Source organism: Perissodus microlepis, chromosome 19, assembly GCF_051167445.1.
Source record: "Perissodus microlepis isolate ML-2025 ecotype Zambia chromosome 19, ASM5116744v1, whole genome shotgun sequence".
Classification (NCBI taxonomy): Eukaryota; Metazoa; Chordata; class Actinopteri; order Cichliformes; family Cichlidae; genus Perissodus; species Perissodus microlepis.
The window spans coordinates 10,259,666-10,278,472 of NC_140479.1; the positions used below are offsets into that span (position 1 = coordinate 10,259,666).

General features: G+C 41.6%; 1 protein-coding gene and 1 pseudogene across 2 annotated transcripts in view; one reads left to right on the forward strand and one right to left on the reverse strand.

Annotated features, from left to right (window-relative positions):
* Positions 1–1,136, reverse strand: part of fndc5a (fibronectin type III domain containing 5a) — a 55,931-nt gene extending 54,795 nt beyond the window's left edge. For both annotated transcript variants that reach the window (XR_014798522.1, XM_084913950.1), the window contains exon 1: positions 185–1,136. Coding sequence is in view for 1 of the 2 variants with exons in the window: in XM_084913950.1 (XP_084770076.1) it covers positions 185–242 (58 nt within the window). In the remaining variant the exon portion in view is untranslated. The remainder of the gene's footprint in view (positions 1–184) is intronic.
* Positions 273–18,807, forward strand: part of LOC146365512 (plasma membrane calcium-transporting ATPase 1-like) — a 58,651-nt pseudogene continuing 40,116 nt past the window's right edge.

Below are 18,807 nucleotides of genomic sequence, written 5' to 3' on the forward strand. Positions count from 1 at the left end.
CAACAACACTGAATTAAATCTGAAGCCCAGCACCAGCAGCATTTCTCTCACACAGATGCCGATAGAGCAATTCTTCCACGGTTCGTTTAGTTGGAAGAAAATAGAGATAAAAGCCACTCTGGAAGGTGCTGCTGCGCTGAAATTCGCTGAACATCTTTGTAATTGCACACAATCGTAAACTTACCCGCTGTGACCAGAGAGACGCCGAGACAGCTCAGGACGAGCAGGAAAATTCTCTCCATGTTTCTAACGCCAAGAGGACTCGCGGTCCCATGCACTCTGGCCAGGGGAGCCGTGTTAACCGCCGCGTTGTGCTGCTTGGCATTCACGTCAGTTCGTGCGTGTCATCTCGACTGGAAAGGCGACAACGGCGCTCTGTCCGCGGGCTTTTCAGCACCTCGGACAGCGCTTCGGCAACACCTCCGCTCACTCGGCACCCTCCAACCTCAGACCAGCAACCTGCAAACAGCAGGTGAGCTTCATCATCGATGCGTCGTCGATCCTCCAACTGTGCTCCCAAATCCTCTCAGATCTGCTTCTGCTGCTGCTGGTGGTGCTCAGCACCGCTCAGCTGCTGCAGACACAGTGAAACGTGCTGGCTTTGTATATGAGCGCCTGGACTGTCCCTGCCCGCCACACTGACTCCAGCGAGAGAGAGCGAGGCTGCAACCCCCCCAAGAACCCCCCGGCTGCGACAATAACAGCGAAAAAGTCAAGAAATGTCCAAAAACTACAGTTCAGCTTTGATGTTTTTCTGTAACACTCACTCACCGCTTCTCCTCCTTATGACATTAAAAATAATAAACACCCGCCTTCTTCCACCCCTAGTAACCCACCCTCCACGCCTCAGAGCCCAGCCAGCAACACGACGCTTTAAAGACCGAATTCTCCCAGGCCTCCGAGAGTGAGCACAGCTGATCGACTTGTCACCAAAAGCCTCTCCTTTTCTCTCTCATCCACAGCTTCAGTTGCCCACTCCTGTACTGTGAATTACTACTGCCCACTCATCGATTAAATATGCATCCACTGGCCCACGCAAACAGTTGCAAAGACAAAGTCTCAGCGGAGCCGCTTTGAATCCTTTCCCCCCCACTTCAAAAACAAACACGTGCCTCTCGACTTTACCACTGAGTTGACATCCTCACCACCATTACCTCCGCCACCGCCTCCACTCCCTCCCGTATTCGGCTCACGTTGTTTCAAAGCGAGCAGAGAAGTGGAAAAAAGTCTGCATAATTACCTCAGATGTTTTCCCCTGCAGCGCGATGTGGACTTGAAGCTTTCCGGGATGTTAGTTTACGTGCGTGGAGGGGAGGGGAGTGTCAGTCCCGAGTCAGGAGACCGGCACTGTCCCCTAGCTGTGTCCCCAAGAAATGTTTTCTTTACCCCGCTGTGCACCTCGATTCATAGCCCGCTTCCTCTGACGCGCTTCACAGCAACACTGCTGCTGGTGGTGGTGGAGGTGGAGGGGTTATTGTGCTGCTTTTTATGCATGCTTCACTCCTGTAGGCTACTGCTCTCCCCCTCCATCTAATATGTGAGTGAGGGAGAGGAAGAGAGTTTGTAAGGAGACAGGGGAAATATAGGCTCCATCCTCACCAGCATAATGTATCTGCACAGCATGTGGTGGAAGAGGTATTCACATTTCTCAAATACACCGAAAACACTCCAGAGCAAGTAGAAGTACTGCATTAAACATGCTACTAAAACTGCTCTTTTATGATATGAAAGCTCACAAGTATCAATCAGATCATTCCTCCTGTTTGGCTGTCAGCAGCGACTCTGCTTTTGGTTTTGGTTAACTCTCATCACCTTCAAGCTTTCAGATTTGACCACGCACATCAAGAAATTATTCTCAGGTCAAGACAGATGCATCTGTCATGTTTGGAACCGAAGAAAACAATGCCACTCTGCTAACAGCACAAGTATTAGAAGTGGTATTAATCGTGCCACGTAGAGCTTGGTAGTGGGTCCATGCAGAGCACCACCCCTGACACGCTGATGTTTTTCCTTTTCAGTCTGAATGTGCCGCATTTGCATTGCTTTCATGCAAAAGTGGTGTTTTAAGGAAAAAAAAATGGTATAAATCTACTTTAACTGCAGACAGATGCAGCTAACAGCTTGTGAACACAGCATGTTCTCATTTAGCGGTTTAGAAGTCAGGTTTTTTCCCCCTCAGAAGCTGGTGGAGACTTTCCCTCAGTATTGTTGCTGGTGACAATATTCAGAGTAAAAATATTAATTATGCAGAACTATAGATGGTGTAAAAGACCGATGTAGCTTCTGGGCCTAAAAGTGAAGCCAGCGTTTTAAAGCTGCATTCTTGTAAAGGACACCTGTGACAGCAAAAAGACTTCTGGTCCTCTAAAAATCTTAGTGAAAATGGCCCTCAGCCCTGACCTCTGTAAACACTTTCCTAATGAGTTTATGGTCTTAGTCACTTATTTCCTCCTCAGCACCTCCTTCAGCTCTTCTGGGGGAGACACTGTGACATTCTCAAACCAGCTGCGTCTGACCTGGGACCTCCTCCAACTGGATGAGCCTGAAGCACTTCACCTATGTGCCCAGGAGGTATTCTAGACAGACTCCTTAACCACCTCATCTGGTTCTTCTCAATCAGTCTGAACCTGAGCTGTGTCTGTCTCTAGCAATAATCTTGCCACCTAAATCACTGGCTCGGGCTCCGTCCTGTTCCATGTGCCTGCAGCCAGTTTGGGAAGCTGTGGGCTGGACTACCAGGACCTTTGACCTTGACTGCCCCGCCATTCTACAGTGGACCAAAGTGATGGCGACAGTGAAAACATTCATCTCAAAGCTTCAGAACAGGATGATGCCACTGTGGGTACAGCCATATCTTATGTGCACAAAGGTATTATATTATTCTAATTACTGATAACTAATGTGCCCATCACTTTAATGCTGCAGTTGGAGCTAATTTACTATTGCAACCCTCTATAATAAATCACAATTTATTAGCTGACTTATACTTTAGAATATAAATTTGCAAATTAACAGTTGTGCCAAGCAGTGTAAATTTTTTTTCTCATAAATAAAGCAGGGAGTAAATCAGTAATGCCAGGCTACATTTAAATAATGGGACTGCACTGAAAAAAAAAAGATTGAATAAATACTGGATATATTGCCACGTTGGAGCAGTTGGTCACATCACATAGGCTTTTATGTAATTTTAGTCACAGCTAACATGCCTTTGCCTTCACAGCACTGCTTCTTCCCGTGCATTTTATATGGGTAACAGTTCCCGTCCTCAGGCTGCTCAGGAAGCGTCTCATGGTGGAGGTCTGCAGACCATCTTATGGGGGATAGCAGATATTATTTTTAGGGCTGAGCACTGACGGTGCAAAGGCCCCATTGTGTCTGCTCATTTTATCATTTTTAATTATTCTTTTCCTCAATATTATTGCTAAAATTGGGTGAAAAATAATCAGGTGGCCGGACAACCATAAATGCTTGAAAGGACGTAGAATAGATGGTTCTATCTTCAGAAGTGCCTTAAACCTGCTTTCTTTTGATGGCCCCAAGGGGGCGATACCTGCGTCTGCAGAAAAACTTATGGCCCAGTAGAAGATGATGGAGGAAAAAGACGCTGACCCTGACCTCTGGAAACACTTCCCTGATGATTTTAATGACTCAATCACTCATTTTAGTCTATACGGAATAAACATTGATTATATGTTTGGTTATTCTAAGAGTCAAAATGATCAGAGGAGGTTATCTCGAGGCTATGTGCAGATTTGATTGCTGTCTGTTCCATCTTCTGGCCAAGGTACATCACATGGGAACTAATTGTTTCATGGCTCTCACAATATCACATTTCCATTTATTATCAGGGCTAAAAATAATAACCTACCCATTATGCATGCATAGAAAAATAATCTTTAACTTTTTCTCTTTGCTTGCGAATTAATTACACTTTATTTTTTCATATATTATGGTTGCCATCAATATCTGGATGCTCCCATACCATTCATTCTGCTAAAGTAAGCAGTAATGAAAGCTGTCATTTCTCCTCTAATGCAGAGATATAAGGTGGCAGCAAACAGAAATGGGCTTCAGCTTTTCACAACCTCCGGAACCAGTTTTGGACATGCTCCAGTCCTCCCATTTGGAGGTCAGAAAATTAACCACTCTGCACTGACAGCTTCTGATTGATCAAAATTAACAGTGCAACATTTGGCTCTAACAGTTTTTCATCAGACTCACTCAGATTAAGACACTGTTGTGGCAAATATGTCACATGACCTGAAATGGTTTATTTGGCAAGCAGCAGCAGAGAGGAAAGGTGGTTTTGTACTTGTTCTTCTCATTTCTAGAAGATAAAATATCACCAAAGTTACATGTGTTCAGTTTTTTTAATTGTGAAAAAGTTGGTAAGATTCAAAAAGGCCACTGGCTGTAAGTTTGGGGTTTACAGAGACATGCTCAGGCCACTGAATTGGGGTCAAACTAAGTGTGAAAGGATCCCTCAGGGCACAGACATGTCCTGACTGAAAGAGGACTCAGAGAAAGGAAGACACACTATGACCCAGAAGCACAAATTGGATGACAGGTGAATTTTTCCACCTGGACACAGTCCTATTTATAAAGTATTATAGCCCAGCAAACATAGCTAAAGCAACAACGTTACCTCCTGCTTTACGAAGGCAAAAACTAAACCGCTTATGGATGAATGTACAAGTCCATCAAGTCTAACAAGGTCATCCAGGTGATGCCAAAGACAGACTTTTATTTTGAAACCATTTTTCAAACAAACAAAGGTTCAGCTGACAGCTACTTGGTGCTGAAATGTTTTCTGGGATGTTTATGTTTAAAAGTGATTTCTAACCCAATTTAAGTTGTTTTTTTGCGTGTAGTTGTTTGTTCTTTGCGTTTACTCACCCCATGTCTTTTTTCAGGTCCAGCCCACCGTCTGATTACCTGCTCTGTCCTAATCTGCTCCACCTGTGTCTAATTGTTGGGTGGAGCCTCTCTCTGTTGGGAATCTTGGTTTTTGCCACTACTTGCAAAACTGGCCTGAACTTTGCTTTACCTGAAGTTTGAGTAAAGTTTGCCAGCTTTCACTTGAGGCCTGTCCTGTGAAACAGGATTTTATCTTATCCAGGTAACTCCAGGTTTAATCCCGGGTTTTCAGTACTACAGAGGTGGATCACTTCTTGCTGGGGTAGATGACCACGAATGTTCCAGGTTGGAGATCAACAGGTTTAAAATCACCGCCTGTTGATGGATCAGCCAGTCATTCTTGGAAGCATGTGAAGTCTTTGTTTTTTTCCCAAATGAGCCACAACTTTATTCCCTGAGTTTTTCCCCTCACATTGGCTGCAAACCATTTTTTTTTCAAAAGTTTTATTGTTCAGTAAGCATTAATATATCCCTTAACATCAACTCAAACAAAACATCAATGTCTAGTAACTGTGCATACTGTTTATGATGGCACACCACAGGTTCTAAGAATATGGCCCTAACAAGCAGGTGTATATAAAATATAGTTGTTTATCTATCCATGCTTTTATTTCTTCCCGCCTGGACTACTGTAACTCACTTTATGTGGGGGTCAGTCAGTCATCGCTCTCACGTCTGCAGCTGGTTCAAAATGCGGCTGCATGACTCCTAACAGGAACTCGAAAAAGAGAGCATATAACCTCCGTGCTAGCCTCTCTGCACTGGCTGCCTCTGTCTTTTAGAGTTAATTTTAAAATTCTTATGTTTGTTTTTAAATGCCTTCACAGTCTTGCCCCGCTTTACCTCTCTGAGCTTCTTCATCCCCACACACCCTGTCGGTCTCTCAGGTCAGCTGACCAGCTGCTCCTGGAGGTACCGAGATCCAGGAGGAAGCTCAGAGGGGACAGGGCCTTCTCTATTGTGGCTCCAAAATTATGGAATAATTTGCCCATGCACGTTAGAGAGGCCCCTTCACTGTCCACTTTTAAATCACGTTTTAAAACCTACTTTTATTCCTTGGCTTTTAACCTCAGTGAGACTTAGTTTCTCTTTTAATTGAAGTAGTTATTTAATTAATGATTTCACTCTTCTTTTATTTGTTTTTTATTTATATCTCATGTAATTTTATTTTACAGTTCCAATGTACAGCACTTTGTGTCAGCTGTGGTTGTTTTAAAGTGCTTTATAAATAATGATGATCTTTGATGCATGTTTTTCTACATGATCACTGTTGCTTTTTCTCCCTGAAAAACCCCAATTAATTGCACAATATAATTTAAAGCAATAAATTGCAAAATAAATACAATAAAATGAAACAAAAAAATGTCAACTGTAGCAAAAATGATACAGAAGGTGTCAGAAGGTTCAATAAGAACTAAATTTTCAAACAATGTAAATTTTCTGCTAATTATTTGGTGGTTCAGACTTTAAGGGTTAAGACTATAAAACAGGTCACCTGTTTATACCATAATGATAGGACACCTCAGTAGTAGCACAGGCCTCAGGTGTCCAGAGTCATGTCTTTGATGCACTTCGTTGTGTAATAATACTGGATGGTTATATAAGCCTGCAAGCATGTGAAACACACACAAACACGACTTTCTGGCTGATGACAGAAAATGTGCTGCTTAATGGAGCACACATAACGCACACACAGCTAAGGCAAACTGACTTAATGAATCTGAAGGCCAGGCAGCACGTTGACTGTACTGTCAACAGTTTCCACAACCCCGGGAACTCCCAGGGATCTCTGAAAGTCTTGGCCCAACAAACCATTAATAGTCTTTATATTCAGCACTCAGCAAACACACAAAGGACTCAGCCCAGGCGCGTAATTTGCTCCTGGAAATTGGCCTCGCTGATACTTACAGTCTTCGACATTAAACGCAGATCAAGCAGAAAATCAGCAATAAATCTGACGTCTTTATGGACATTGTAGTTCATCTTTGCTACCGTGAGCTTCAGCCCAGTGGAGGGAGACATTGTTTATCTCTGTGTGTGCGTGTTTGTGTTTGGTCAGGGGGAAAGGATTTGCTCGGTCTCTCTAATCATCTTTCAAAATGGGGAGCAGGGGGCATGAAGTGGAACGCTGGTATGAAGTTATAGAGGTTATGCACAGCTTATCCAGCTCTTTGATGTGTCCCATCCCCTAACACTGATTTTAGGACGGTCAGTGCCTAACGCGAGTCTCCTGCTTATATAAGAATAAAATAATGGTCTCAAACAAGTTAGCTAGACTTTACTGACAGTGATGTAAAGTATTTCAAATGACCCAAAGATTCAAGCGATAAAGAGATTAGAGCAAAACTTTGTACCTACATATATAATTAAGAATAGAAGATCCAGATGCAAGAGGCTCTTTTAAGCAGGCACAGGTGAAGATAAATGGTTTGTAATGATGAATAAAACTCACCAAGAGTTATCAAAGGTTCCTGGCGGTTGGGGTCTTGGGACTAAAAGCAGTGTTTTTTCCTGAAGTTAGTGAGAACTATGTGACCGCAAAGGTAACTGCAAAGCGTGTGAAGAGGTTTAGTGATGTATTCGTCCCAACGGACACATTAATTATGCAGTGGGTAATGATTGGGCCGAAGGACTGCAACATGGCACTTTCCCTGTTTTATCGACCACTCAAAGCTCGAGGAACATTATTTACTTCAAAATCAGTACCAGTGACCCAACAAGCATGCAGGTTCATCACCCTAACTCCGCCCTGAAGGCCACTACCCTGCAGGGGCCTCTTTACTCTTCAGGCTGGTGTTTTATGGGGACAATTTAATGAAGGTGTCAGCTGAGGACCTGTTAGGTGGCAGTTTTTGTAATCTAGAGACTCTGTTCAGTGCCATAATATCCCAGTAATGGACTTTGCCCTCAGACTGCAGGCTTACTTGTGAGATTTTCCAAAAGCAGCAAGGGAGGCAGGGTGAGGGTGGGATTATTTCAGGGATATTTCTGAGCACCTGATGGACAGGTTGACAGATGAGGTCAGGCTGGAGTCTCTGTGGATGATGATGTCTGCAGATGACACTGGGATCTGTAATGAGAGCAGGGTGGAGAACAAGTTTCATGGATGTAGGGATGGATGCTACAGACAGTGGGTGTGACAGAGGAGGATACCTGGTGTGTGGTAGGGTGACACCAGACAATAAAGCACCAGGGCTTCCAAATTTTATTTTAGTTAACCATCCATGGACAGGTCTCCATGTTGCTTAAAATGTTGAGTTGAGTTGTTGCATATTTTGAGCCTATAGTTTAACCCAGTGAGGCCGGGTAAACGTTTGAGCTGTAGTACTTGAAACAAAACATACGATTATGGCAACAACGATCCACGAGAGAATAACTCTGAGAGAGAAAAGTCATAACAGGAAGATGTACAGAAACTAAAACAGCTACAATAAAGAAAAATGTGCAAACAGTCGTAAAAACAGATGATCTATGCAGGTGAGCAAGAAAACGGAAAAGATCTGAGAAAATGCAGCAATGTAATACATCAACAAAAAGGACAGAGTAGTTCATGTGGTACAGAAGAAAGTTATGAGAGTGAGAAAAAAGTTGGATTAGTATGAACCAACAAAAAAATGATAAAACTAAACAGCATAACATTTTGTTTAGTTGATAGTATCACTGTAGTGACAATATATAAAGTATAAAATCTACTCTATTCAGATATTCTTTGAAATTATACTTGTGCATGTCAGGGGAAAAGGTTATTTCCATAAAGACATATACCTGTGACAGGGTAAACGTTTTAAAAGAAAATTGTATCTTTATTTGGAATGGACAGGAAAAATCCATCAACATAGCAACATATGAATGACATGAAAACAGAGTCTTTCCAGGCTTTTAGAGTCCAGGAGAGCAAATGACAAACACAGTGATCGGCATATTATCCTCTAATGGATATTACTAGGAGAACTGCCTGATAAATAAAGTTCTACAAACTTCACATGTTCTTCAGAAGGGGACTCACATTACATAAAGGTAGAACACATATGGAACTACAAACATGAACTCTGGGGTTGCCTGTGCTGCTGTCATGGAGGAAAAAAAGTAGAAAAATAAGTAAATAACCCCTTTTGTCTCAGTGTCTATTTACAATGTGCTATTTACAAGTGAAGACTAATTTACGCACTATATACAAGCTCGGTAAGTCACGAGAATCACAAGCACGAATGTCACAGGGTTTGGAGGCCAGGGTCAGGTCTGCTGCTGCTGTCAGTGGCTGCCCCGGCACAACTGCTGGTGATAGCTAGCAATAGCCGCTGCCAGCTCTCCAATCGGGAAGGACCTGTGGAGTCTTAAAGCCAGAGCACAACAAAAGTACACAGCTGGCCCAGGGCTGTAACAACCAACTTAATCTCACCCCTACGTTCCAGAAAAGGGACCAGACCCATGTATAGAACCTTAAAATCTGGAGGTATTTGAGCGTTAAAAACTGCGCTTAAGAAGGCCTGGACACCCGTCCAGAAATCTTTTAACCTGGGACGATCCCAAAAGACATGGAAATGATTAACAAGAGTCGAGCTGCATTGTCTCCAGCATGGCATATGAGCACCTTTTATCTCTCCTGATATGGTGTCTTGAAGTATCTAATAATATTTTTCCAGCCATGTTGTCTCCAGCTCATAGAGCTGGATGTGGACCAAATATTTCCCCACTCCCCCACAGAAATACCAATCCCCGGTTCCCTTTCCCATTTATCTTTAACGTATAAAGTGTTATCCTCGCTGGCACTAGAGAGAGCTTTGTATAGTTTGGAAATGGATTTAGCTGGGGTCATGGTTGGAGCATTTTTCAGGATGTGGGAAAAATGTGACTCAGCATCTGTAAAGTCAGTCAATTTGCACTCGTGATCAATATATGATCTCAGCTGTAGGGATCTGTGAAAGTTGTATTGGTTGTGTTTGTCTCGCAAAGTCTCAAAGCTGAGCACAATGTTTCTATGAGTAAGAGAGAGGAATGTTATGTAAGGCCATAAGTTATCCATGATTTAAAGTTAGAGTCATGCCTGTTTGGAATAAAACCTGAGTCAAAAGCAACTCTTTACATTTTGTATATCCCACAAATGTTGATTACCTTCTGCCAAACTTGAAGAGTGTGGGTTAACCAAGGGTTCCCTTATCTGCCATATTAGAGCAGAGTGCACACACTTGGGATCATAGCTGAGAAGAATCTAATTAAGACAAGGGACTATCAAAATAAAACAGGAAGTAGCTAATATGCAAAGTGAGACCCAGACTGATACACATGAACTTGACACGGGGACTGAAGAAAACATATGGAGATAAGACTGTTGGTAAAAATATAAAACTGAACACTGCCATTGTCATCTTCAGCTGATATTTATTTACATTTTTTTGTTTGTTTTTGGTTGTTGTTGTTTTAAAAATCCTATAAATGACCAGAATAAAAAATACCATTATTTCATAAGCATAATCATTTCTGCTACAATTTAGCATCATCATTAGCTTTAAAAGCTTTCCACTCCTCAGTAAACATCAATGTAACGTCTCCCAGGGTTCTTACAATTTAACACATATAGAAAGAATATCATTATTTATCAATTTAAAATGTTATTTACAGAAAATGATAAAGTTTCAACACAAAGAGATAAAAATAAATGCAATGATGTAACTGTTTGAATGATTTTAGTTTTACGTCTCCGCCTGAGACACTTTTGATTGGAAAGAATTTTTACAGCTTCAGATATCCGACCCTGGAATGCCAACAAGACCGTGAAAGAAGAGCTGGAGCGAATGGCTGAGAATGAGAAAATCTTGGATGTCTTGGTGTCAGCAAGTTATTTTAATCCATTACTTCTATAATTGTCCATTCATTAAGTTTTGAGTTAATATTAAATGTGCAATCCTGAGTATTCTGCACACCAGGAGCATTAGTCAACGGATGTTTGAGACAATTCATACATTTGAAATTGCTGAGGCATGAAACTCAGTGATTATCACTGGAAGTCATGAAGTAAGAACTCCATCTGACCCAGCATTACGGCCATGGAGGATTATTAAAAAAAAAGGCAAAACAGTTGCTAAAATCCACACCCTGATTTAGCATTTCTTTTATTAAACACAGAATAAAACAGCAACTGCAGGACGCTGCGCCATGAATATTTTACACGCACCAATATTTTCTGACACGACACTGGAGCTTACCGTGACTTTCCTGCCTTTCAATATGATTTTGGATTATGAGCTCTGGCAGGTCGCTCAGAGGTGCAGACCAGGACCAGGAGGGGATTTTTTTAGAGATTGGTGTGGGGTGGGAGCAGGGAAAGAGGGGGCAGGAAGTGAGGGACTGCAGTCTTTGTTCCTGTTTCAGCCTGATAGGATTGGGACTTTAGCCCAAGGAGAGGAGATACAAACACTGAGCTGTGACAGCAGGGGAAGGTACGATTTAACTCCAAGAGGGAAATAATTCCAACATGGAATAAGCTTAAAAAAAGCTTCTACCTTTCCTCACCCCTCTTTTGTCTTAGTTTGAAAAGTGGTGATTGGCACGCGCTGTCTGGGGAGGCGAATGCATCGGTTCTGCTGCCACGTGGAGCGGCTGCAGCTGTAGCTGATTGACTTCCTGCTCATAATCCCATTACGCTGCTGCAGATTCACAGTTCATCAGTAGCTTTGTGTGAAGACATGCTCCCGTCTGAAAACGGGGTAAATCTGAACTGACAGCGGCTGACTGTCAACTCAAAGCTTCTTATGGCAGAACGCAGCCGATGAAGCTTTTAAAGTGACCGAAAATTTAACTAAATTAATTTCAACGGTCGAGGAAAGAAAAGCCACATCTGAAAGGCAAAGAAATAAAGTGTCTCCTGAAGCAAATTACTTGTTTGTTGGCTTAGTGAGTCTATTAAATGAAAGCCAATTTATCAGTCAACATGCTTTGTTGAGCTGCTGGAATGCACGTTGGCTTCGGATTTACAGAAAAGTAGAAGCAGTGCAGTCTGTCTTCTGTTTCCGGTTGTGTCATTGAGTCCTGTGGCTGAATTTATTATTTGCGAGTATAATGACCTGTGGCATCCCCACTGTGTGTATGCTATTCATTTTAGCATCTGTTTTAACTTATCTGCAATTGTGTAGTTCATCATAGCATATTCTAGTGAAACAGGTCTGTCCAGCTGTGGTTTGTGCCACATGTGTGCATGAGGCTATTATAAAGGATCATTCCAAGAATGGAAAATTCAAACAAACCTGAATTATCCTTTAACACACTGAGATGAGCCCCAGCACCCCTTCATCTGATTTTTAAACTGCTGTTATAATTGGTAATCACTGCTTTAGGAACCACAGTGTTAATCAGTTTTACAGATAGTTCAGTGAGGACCACAGAGTCAAAAGAAGACTGTAGTACAAATGACTTTGTTTAGCAGAGCTGCAACAAGACCCCCAGAGCTGACAATATAGTGTGAAAGGGGACATGGGTTGCAAAGCAGCGTGCAGTCGTGCAGAAATGACTGGGAGTAGCTCCAAACTCAACTAATTATTAATAAACTGGAAAAAAGCATCAGAGGTGCGATACCAGAGGACAGGGTACAGGTGAGTCTGTTTAGTCACTCAGCGCTGGGTATTCATGAGAGGGGAGAACATCATACTAAAGATGATAGGAAAAAAAACAACAACCATTCAGAAGTGTGCAACAAATGTATGTAAAGGTGTTTTACAGACTGAACTGTCTTTAGATCTTTTAGATGTCAAATTTGGGCATTTGAGTTCTTTTACATTTGAATTAAGACTACTGACTACTGACTACCCCTCGGTGGGTTAACGAACTGGGGAATAGAAACCCAGACTGGTACAGGGAGGAAATGCAAAGTGCACAGAGAAAAGCCGCAGCTGAGCAGCAGGTCTGAAACCAGAAGATGCTTTCTGCGAGGCTGACAGTGAAAATACCAAATCAAAGAAAAGCATTGGCTCATGCATCACCTTTTTTTGCAATATTCTATAGTTGAAAGAAGACTTCCTATCGCATAGATTTCATACAGAAAGTGTAAATGCACTTTCTGTGTGATTCGCTCCTTTGGGAGATGCCGGCTGAACAAGGTGAAAGCCTTAAAATGACTGAAGGTAGGAGGCAGACCTCAGTCATCTCTTAAGGAGAGCAGAGAGCATATCCAGCTCTCTGTGGAGCAGATAAAAGAAGTCGAGTAAGGGATCCAATTACAACCTCCCTTCCTGTCTGTCTCCTTCCTGTCTCTACCTCTACTTTCTGTGTGTTTGACTGAGGAATTACAGGCTCGTTAAAGACATTCAGTCTCTCCACATGACCACAACGATGTGTTATCTCCCTGGCTTTTGCTGCGGCTCAGCTCTCTCCTTTATTCCCTTTCGTCATGTTTAATGGTTTTCTGCACTGCTTCTGCTTTTCCCCTCCAGTCTATCTACATTTTTTGTTTTGTAATCTTTTTTAAACGGCTGTCTGATACCATCTCCCAGCCTTTAAGTGTTTGCCTATATGAGACAGTGAGATTTAGAGCAGGTCTGTGGGTCAGGGATGTTCATGGTGGTGATCATGTGCTCCCCTCAAATAACGACTGCAATGAATCAACCGGCGAACGAGGCAGCCATTGCATTCAGCACTGCGGTCAGTACTTCTGCCTTTAACTAACCCTGTGAGTGGACGTTAAAAGTGTAGTGGAAGCTGTTTGTGTTGAAATGAGTGTCACAGATGCCTGCTCTTAGTTTAGCCCGGGCTGAGTGATTTGATTTGGTGGGATAGTTACAGTGCAGAGAGAGCATTTCTTCCCTTGGTGGAAAAGTCAATTTAATTGGCCACGTTTTGCATCACAGAGCACAACTGCCGAGCTGTTTTTTTTTATTTTATTTTTTTTATGAGAAGCTGTTACAGGCCTCATTGGAATAAAGCTTTCCGACTCCAGTGCTGTACCTATTCATCAAGACTGCAATCTTTAATGAGGACGAGTTAATGTTTACTTTGTGAAGTCAAGGAAATGACTTGCCTGTTGTGCATTAGAATGAAAAACAAGAATAGTAAGCCATTCCTCTTTGTGCGTTGGTGTGTGCTCAACTTTGTATTGATTTTAACTGCACCATAAGTCCAGATGAGTTAAAGTACTGTCTTTAACACAGTCAGGTGGCTTGATTCCCCCTTTTTTAATGCACATTTTGATTTTTATGACTCTTAGAAGTAAAACTTTGTCGTGTACTCAAATTAAAGTTATAGATGCTGGCCTTAATGATCAGTTGAGCAGAGAAAATTAGGGCAGCTTAGGTAATTCTCTGTGGGAAGCTGGTTCCTACCTCAGTGAACAAAACCTTTAATTTTCTGGGCTTCTTGGTCAGCCAGACCATGTTCTGCTTACACCCAGCACTCCTGCTTGTGGTCCAACATTCAAACACAAATTGGCATTTGCAAATTCAATCACCCCCAAAGTCTTCATCAAAGCTGCATCAAAATCCACCACTTCTAAAAGCTCAGAGAGAGAGCAGATCATCTGAGATGAAACGGGCGAGATTGATTGAGAGAAATCCACTAAGCTGCTTCTGCATCTGGTTTGTGCCACTCTGACTCTTGATGTGCAATGTCATTGAAGTTCCACCGCTCCAAGAAAGCACTCAGGAAAACGACTGTGGCTGCAGAATAACAAGGGGGGAAAAAAAAGGCTGACATCATCTTCCTCCGTTTAATGAATATTAATAAGGCAGGAGGAGTGATGAAGGTAGTGGTTGTTAGACACTGCAGACATGTCACGAAGAATTGGGCGGACATGGCTGTCTTTTATCAAAAGATGTGTGCGTGTGTGAGCGAGACTGTGAGTGTATACAAAAAAGAGGAAGACGTGATGAAAGTGTATCGGTGGTTTGTGACAGGAGGGAGGTCACCGCGTCCTCCATGGCACTGATGCTGTCACATCTCCTGACGTCACAGACTCTCGCCTGACATGCTCACGCACACCCACCAGCACGAAGACACAAAGAAAGTCGTTTTACTGTCTTTTATTAAAACTCTTTGCATCAACAAAAATGAAGAATTTATTCCTTCTTTCTGAGAAAAAGAAAAGATTGTGCACAAGTAGGGAGACGTGAAGGTACTGGCTTTACATCTGCTGTCTGGCTGTGGCCTTTCTGTGTGTCTGCATGTGCAGCCTTGTACTTGTGAGGGTTCTCTTCAAGTCTTCCTCCCAGAGTCCAAAGACATGTTTGTTAGCTTAACTGGAATTCTAAATGAGATAAAATCAGCAGGCTAAACTGGCGCATAAACCAACAGCTCTGAAAGGAAACTGTTGAAGCTTGTAAGCACTTCATACACAGAAACAATTAATTAAAAGAGCAATTTATCAGTGCAGTCTATGCTAAGATAGGAAACCATGTGGTGTGCATTCAAATTATGTTAGTGTGGTAGAAGCTTAAATTGTGTGTTAATTGAATTAAATTCGGCCAAACACATATAGAAAAGTTAAAATCATAATGCAGTGCTATCCTCCTTAAATAGATGATGGTAATGGTGCTTTTAAAAAACTATAAATGACCAGAATAAAAAATACCAGGAGGGAAAATATGAAATGAAGCAGACTGAATGACTGATTTTTGTAGAAGAAATTGAAATTAAAACAGAATTATTGTTATTATTATTATTTTACAGCTCATGAATAATGAAAAAAATGTGTGGTGGGGTTGCTTTGTGTCTTCACTGATGTTGTCAGTTTATTTACTTGTTTCATTGCTGTGACTCCAACTCTGGGACCAGTAACATTAGTTCTGCTTTGTTTGACTTGATTTGCTGCAGCCAGGCCTGTTGGGCTTGCACAGAGTTTACCAGTGCAATGTTGCAGTACTCATCAGCGATTCCCAACAAGGGGTAAAGGCACCTCAGGCGGTACCTTTGGAACAGACAGGGGATACATGGAAACATTAGCTCAACTAATTTAAAAAACAAACAAACAAACAAAAAAACTCAAAGAAAGAAAATAAATTTCACAACTGTGTGGAGAACACATTAGAGTAGTTAGCAGCTGACTAAAGCCACTGGATAAGTATTAGAAAAAGGACAACACATGTAAGGTGTCAGGATTGACTGGTAATCTGACATACTGGGCATTTGCCTGGTGAGTTGACGCCTCCTCTATATCTTTTGAGTTATTCGAGCTACTAAGTGCTGTCCTGGGCCTTTCATTGATATCTCATGTGTCTGGTAGCTCCAAAGACACAGGAAATCACAAAAAGGGAAGGTTTTTTTCTTCCTCAGTTCTTAGGAGGATACATAATACATGTATATTTTTTCTTTGTTGAAATAATTATACAGGGTATAAGCTGCGCACCGACCCTACAAGCACCGAGAGCAGCCCATTCGTTCATTTCCAACACTAACACCGGATTGCCCAGTCGCTCTTAATGCAACCTGCTCCTCACCCACTTGCCCTGTGGACTCGTGCACCTTGAGAGATTAGTGTGAAGAAGTTGTTGATGAAAAGGAGCAAACAAAAGCAATAACGTGAAGCTGAAAAACTAAGAGAGAAAATGAAAGGGAAACTAGAAATAGCTCCACAGTAGCCATGGTGAAGAGCTGGAGGAAGGTGCAATTAACATAGATGGTGGGAGACGATGAGGGAGAGATTCAAGGATTCACATAAAATGAATGGCTGCTTTGACCATGAGCCACTGCTAATAGCTATACAGTAGTGTAGATTTTAATTGTTGCACGCTGCACTGCAGTGCAACAATGATGTCCTAACCCAACAACAACTTGACAAACCTGCTTAAAAAGATGAAAACACCAGAGAGAGGATATTTAAAATATTGTACTTTCAAAATAAAAGTCAAAAACCTTATCAAAATCTGACACCATTACATTACATAAACAAAAGATGACATAAAAGGGATGTTTGTAGTTTAAATGGTTATCTATAAATATGGCTAACAGCTGAACTAATAGATAATAGTATGGCAACAATTTTATCTGTGGAACAGAATCGATGAGTTTGGCTGACAAACAGATTATAATTTATACAGCACTTTTCACAGATAAAAACCACAAAGTGCTTCACAATTAAACCAGAAAGAACATTGTAAAACAATAACATTAAATCATAAAACAACAAATTCATTCAAAGCTTGACTGTATAAAGATGTCTTAAGTTACTTTTTAAAAGAGTCAGTGGAGTCTGTGCAGCATAAAGACAGTGGGAGAGAATTTAAAGCTAAATCTCTAAAGTGTGAACCTAAAATTGACTGGAAATCAGTGAAGAGGGGCCCAAACTGGAATGGCGTGATTTTCTGTTGGTGCCAGTTAAAAATCTTGCTGTACGGTCTGATGGTGACCCAAAGTGAAAAAGACAATTACAATTATCCAAACGGTAAGCGATGAATAAGCATCATCTCAGACTCAGCCTTTGACCTAAGTACTCTGAAATGTTTCTTTGATGATAAAAACAACAACAGTTGATGCTCAAGTGACATTGAACTGTCAAATATTATGTCCAAATTTCTGAGACTTGATTGAACAGAAGAGCCTAAGAATCTGAGATCGTATGGTTGGAAACAATAATAAAAGTTTCTGTTTTATCAGTATTTAACTGGAGGAAGTTGCTTTAGTTGCTTTTTTTCTTGGAGGCAATTTGAAGACATTGAAGACAATTTATAACTCAGAGGCTTTGAAAGAACATAATAGCAGAATTTCATCAGCATAGAGATGATAAGAAATATCATTGTAGTGTTTAATAATTTGGCCTACAGGGAGTATGTAAAGCAAAAAAAAAAATGAGAATCTGATCAAAGACAGATCCCTGAGGTACCCCACAAGGCAGAGCTACTCTTTCAGACAACACTTGATTCATACAAACTAAACAAGAGTCCAAACTTCAAAAACATAACCAGTGAAAACTAAACAGAGATAAAAATGTTTATTAGACAGAGGATGAGCTCATGGGCTGCATTGAGGCTAAGTAAAAGATAAATAAGGATGATTTATTAACTGTTACTCATGAAAAGCTGCTCTACTCAAGTCCAAGAATGAAAATATGGGGTTGGAAATGAACATAATAGGATCTCTGTTATAAAATCCCTGAACAAAAGACAAAGCTGAAGTGGTTGAGTCCATCTGAAACGGGCTTTGGGCTCAGCAATAGCTTTAGATTTTTAAAAATGTAGATAAATAGCTAATTCTTTAAACTACAAACATAAGAGCTGAGTTATAATGAAATAATATTTTCCTTTAAAGCTCCCTCCAGCCCTACATGTGTGTGAACACCCACACCTTCACATGTGCACATATTACAAGGCGAGGATTAGCAGAGAAGTGCCGAGGGGCTCACATGGGAGGAATAAACACAAATGATAGCAGCAGGAGAATAGAAACACACTCCCCGCGCTGCACCGTAAGCAGTCGCTCTGAGCTTGTGGGGGCGGACTCACTGGTTTGAGGAGCACAATTACTGACACACCACAGCACTCATTTGCCTCCTGAAACAGCACATTGGCTGCTATATTATGTAGTGCGTCTTTCCAAATCATGCTTGGTCTTCCTGCTGAGCTGCTCTGCTGGCTGGGAACTTAAAGCAACGCCTTTTGTGTGTGTGTGTGTGTGTGTGTCCTGCTCTCTGTGCCCTATTGCTGTAAGACACCGTGAGGATGCTGCTGCAGCTGTGTTCTGCCGGTCGCCCTTTTCACTCTGACGGCCTTTTCACTTCACCTCATCCTCTTTCCCATGGCGGACATTAATACACACACACACACACACACACACACACACACACAAATATATCTAACGCTGACATTACCTGGCTTCTGTTCTCCACACAAACTTTCATGCACAACATAGATTTAACATCACTCATCAGACTTGCAGTGTGCAATTTAAGTGGTGTTTTTTACATGTTGACATTTC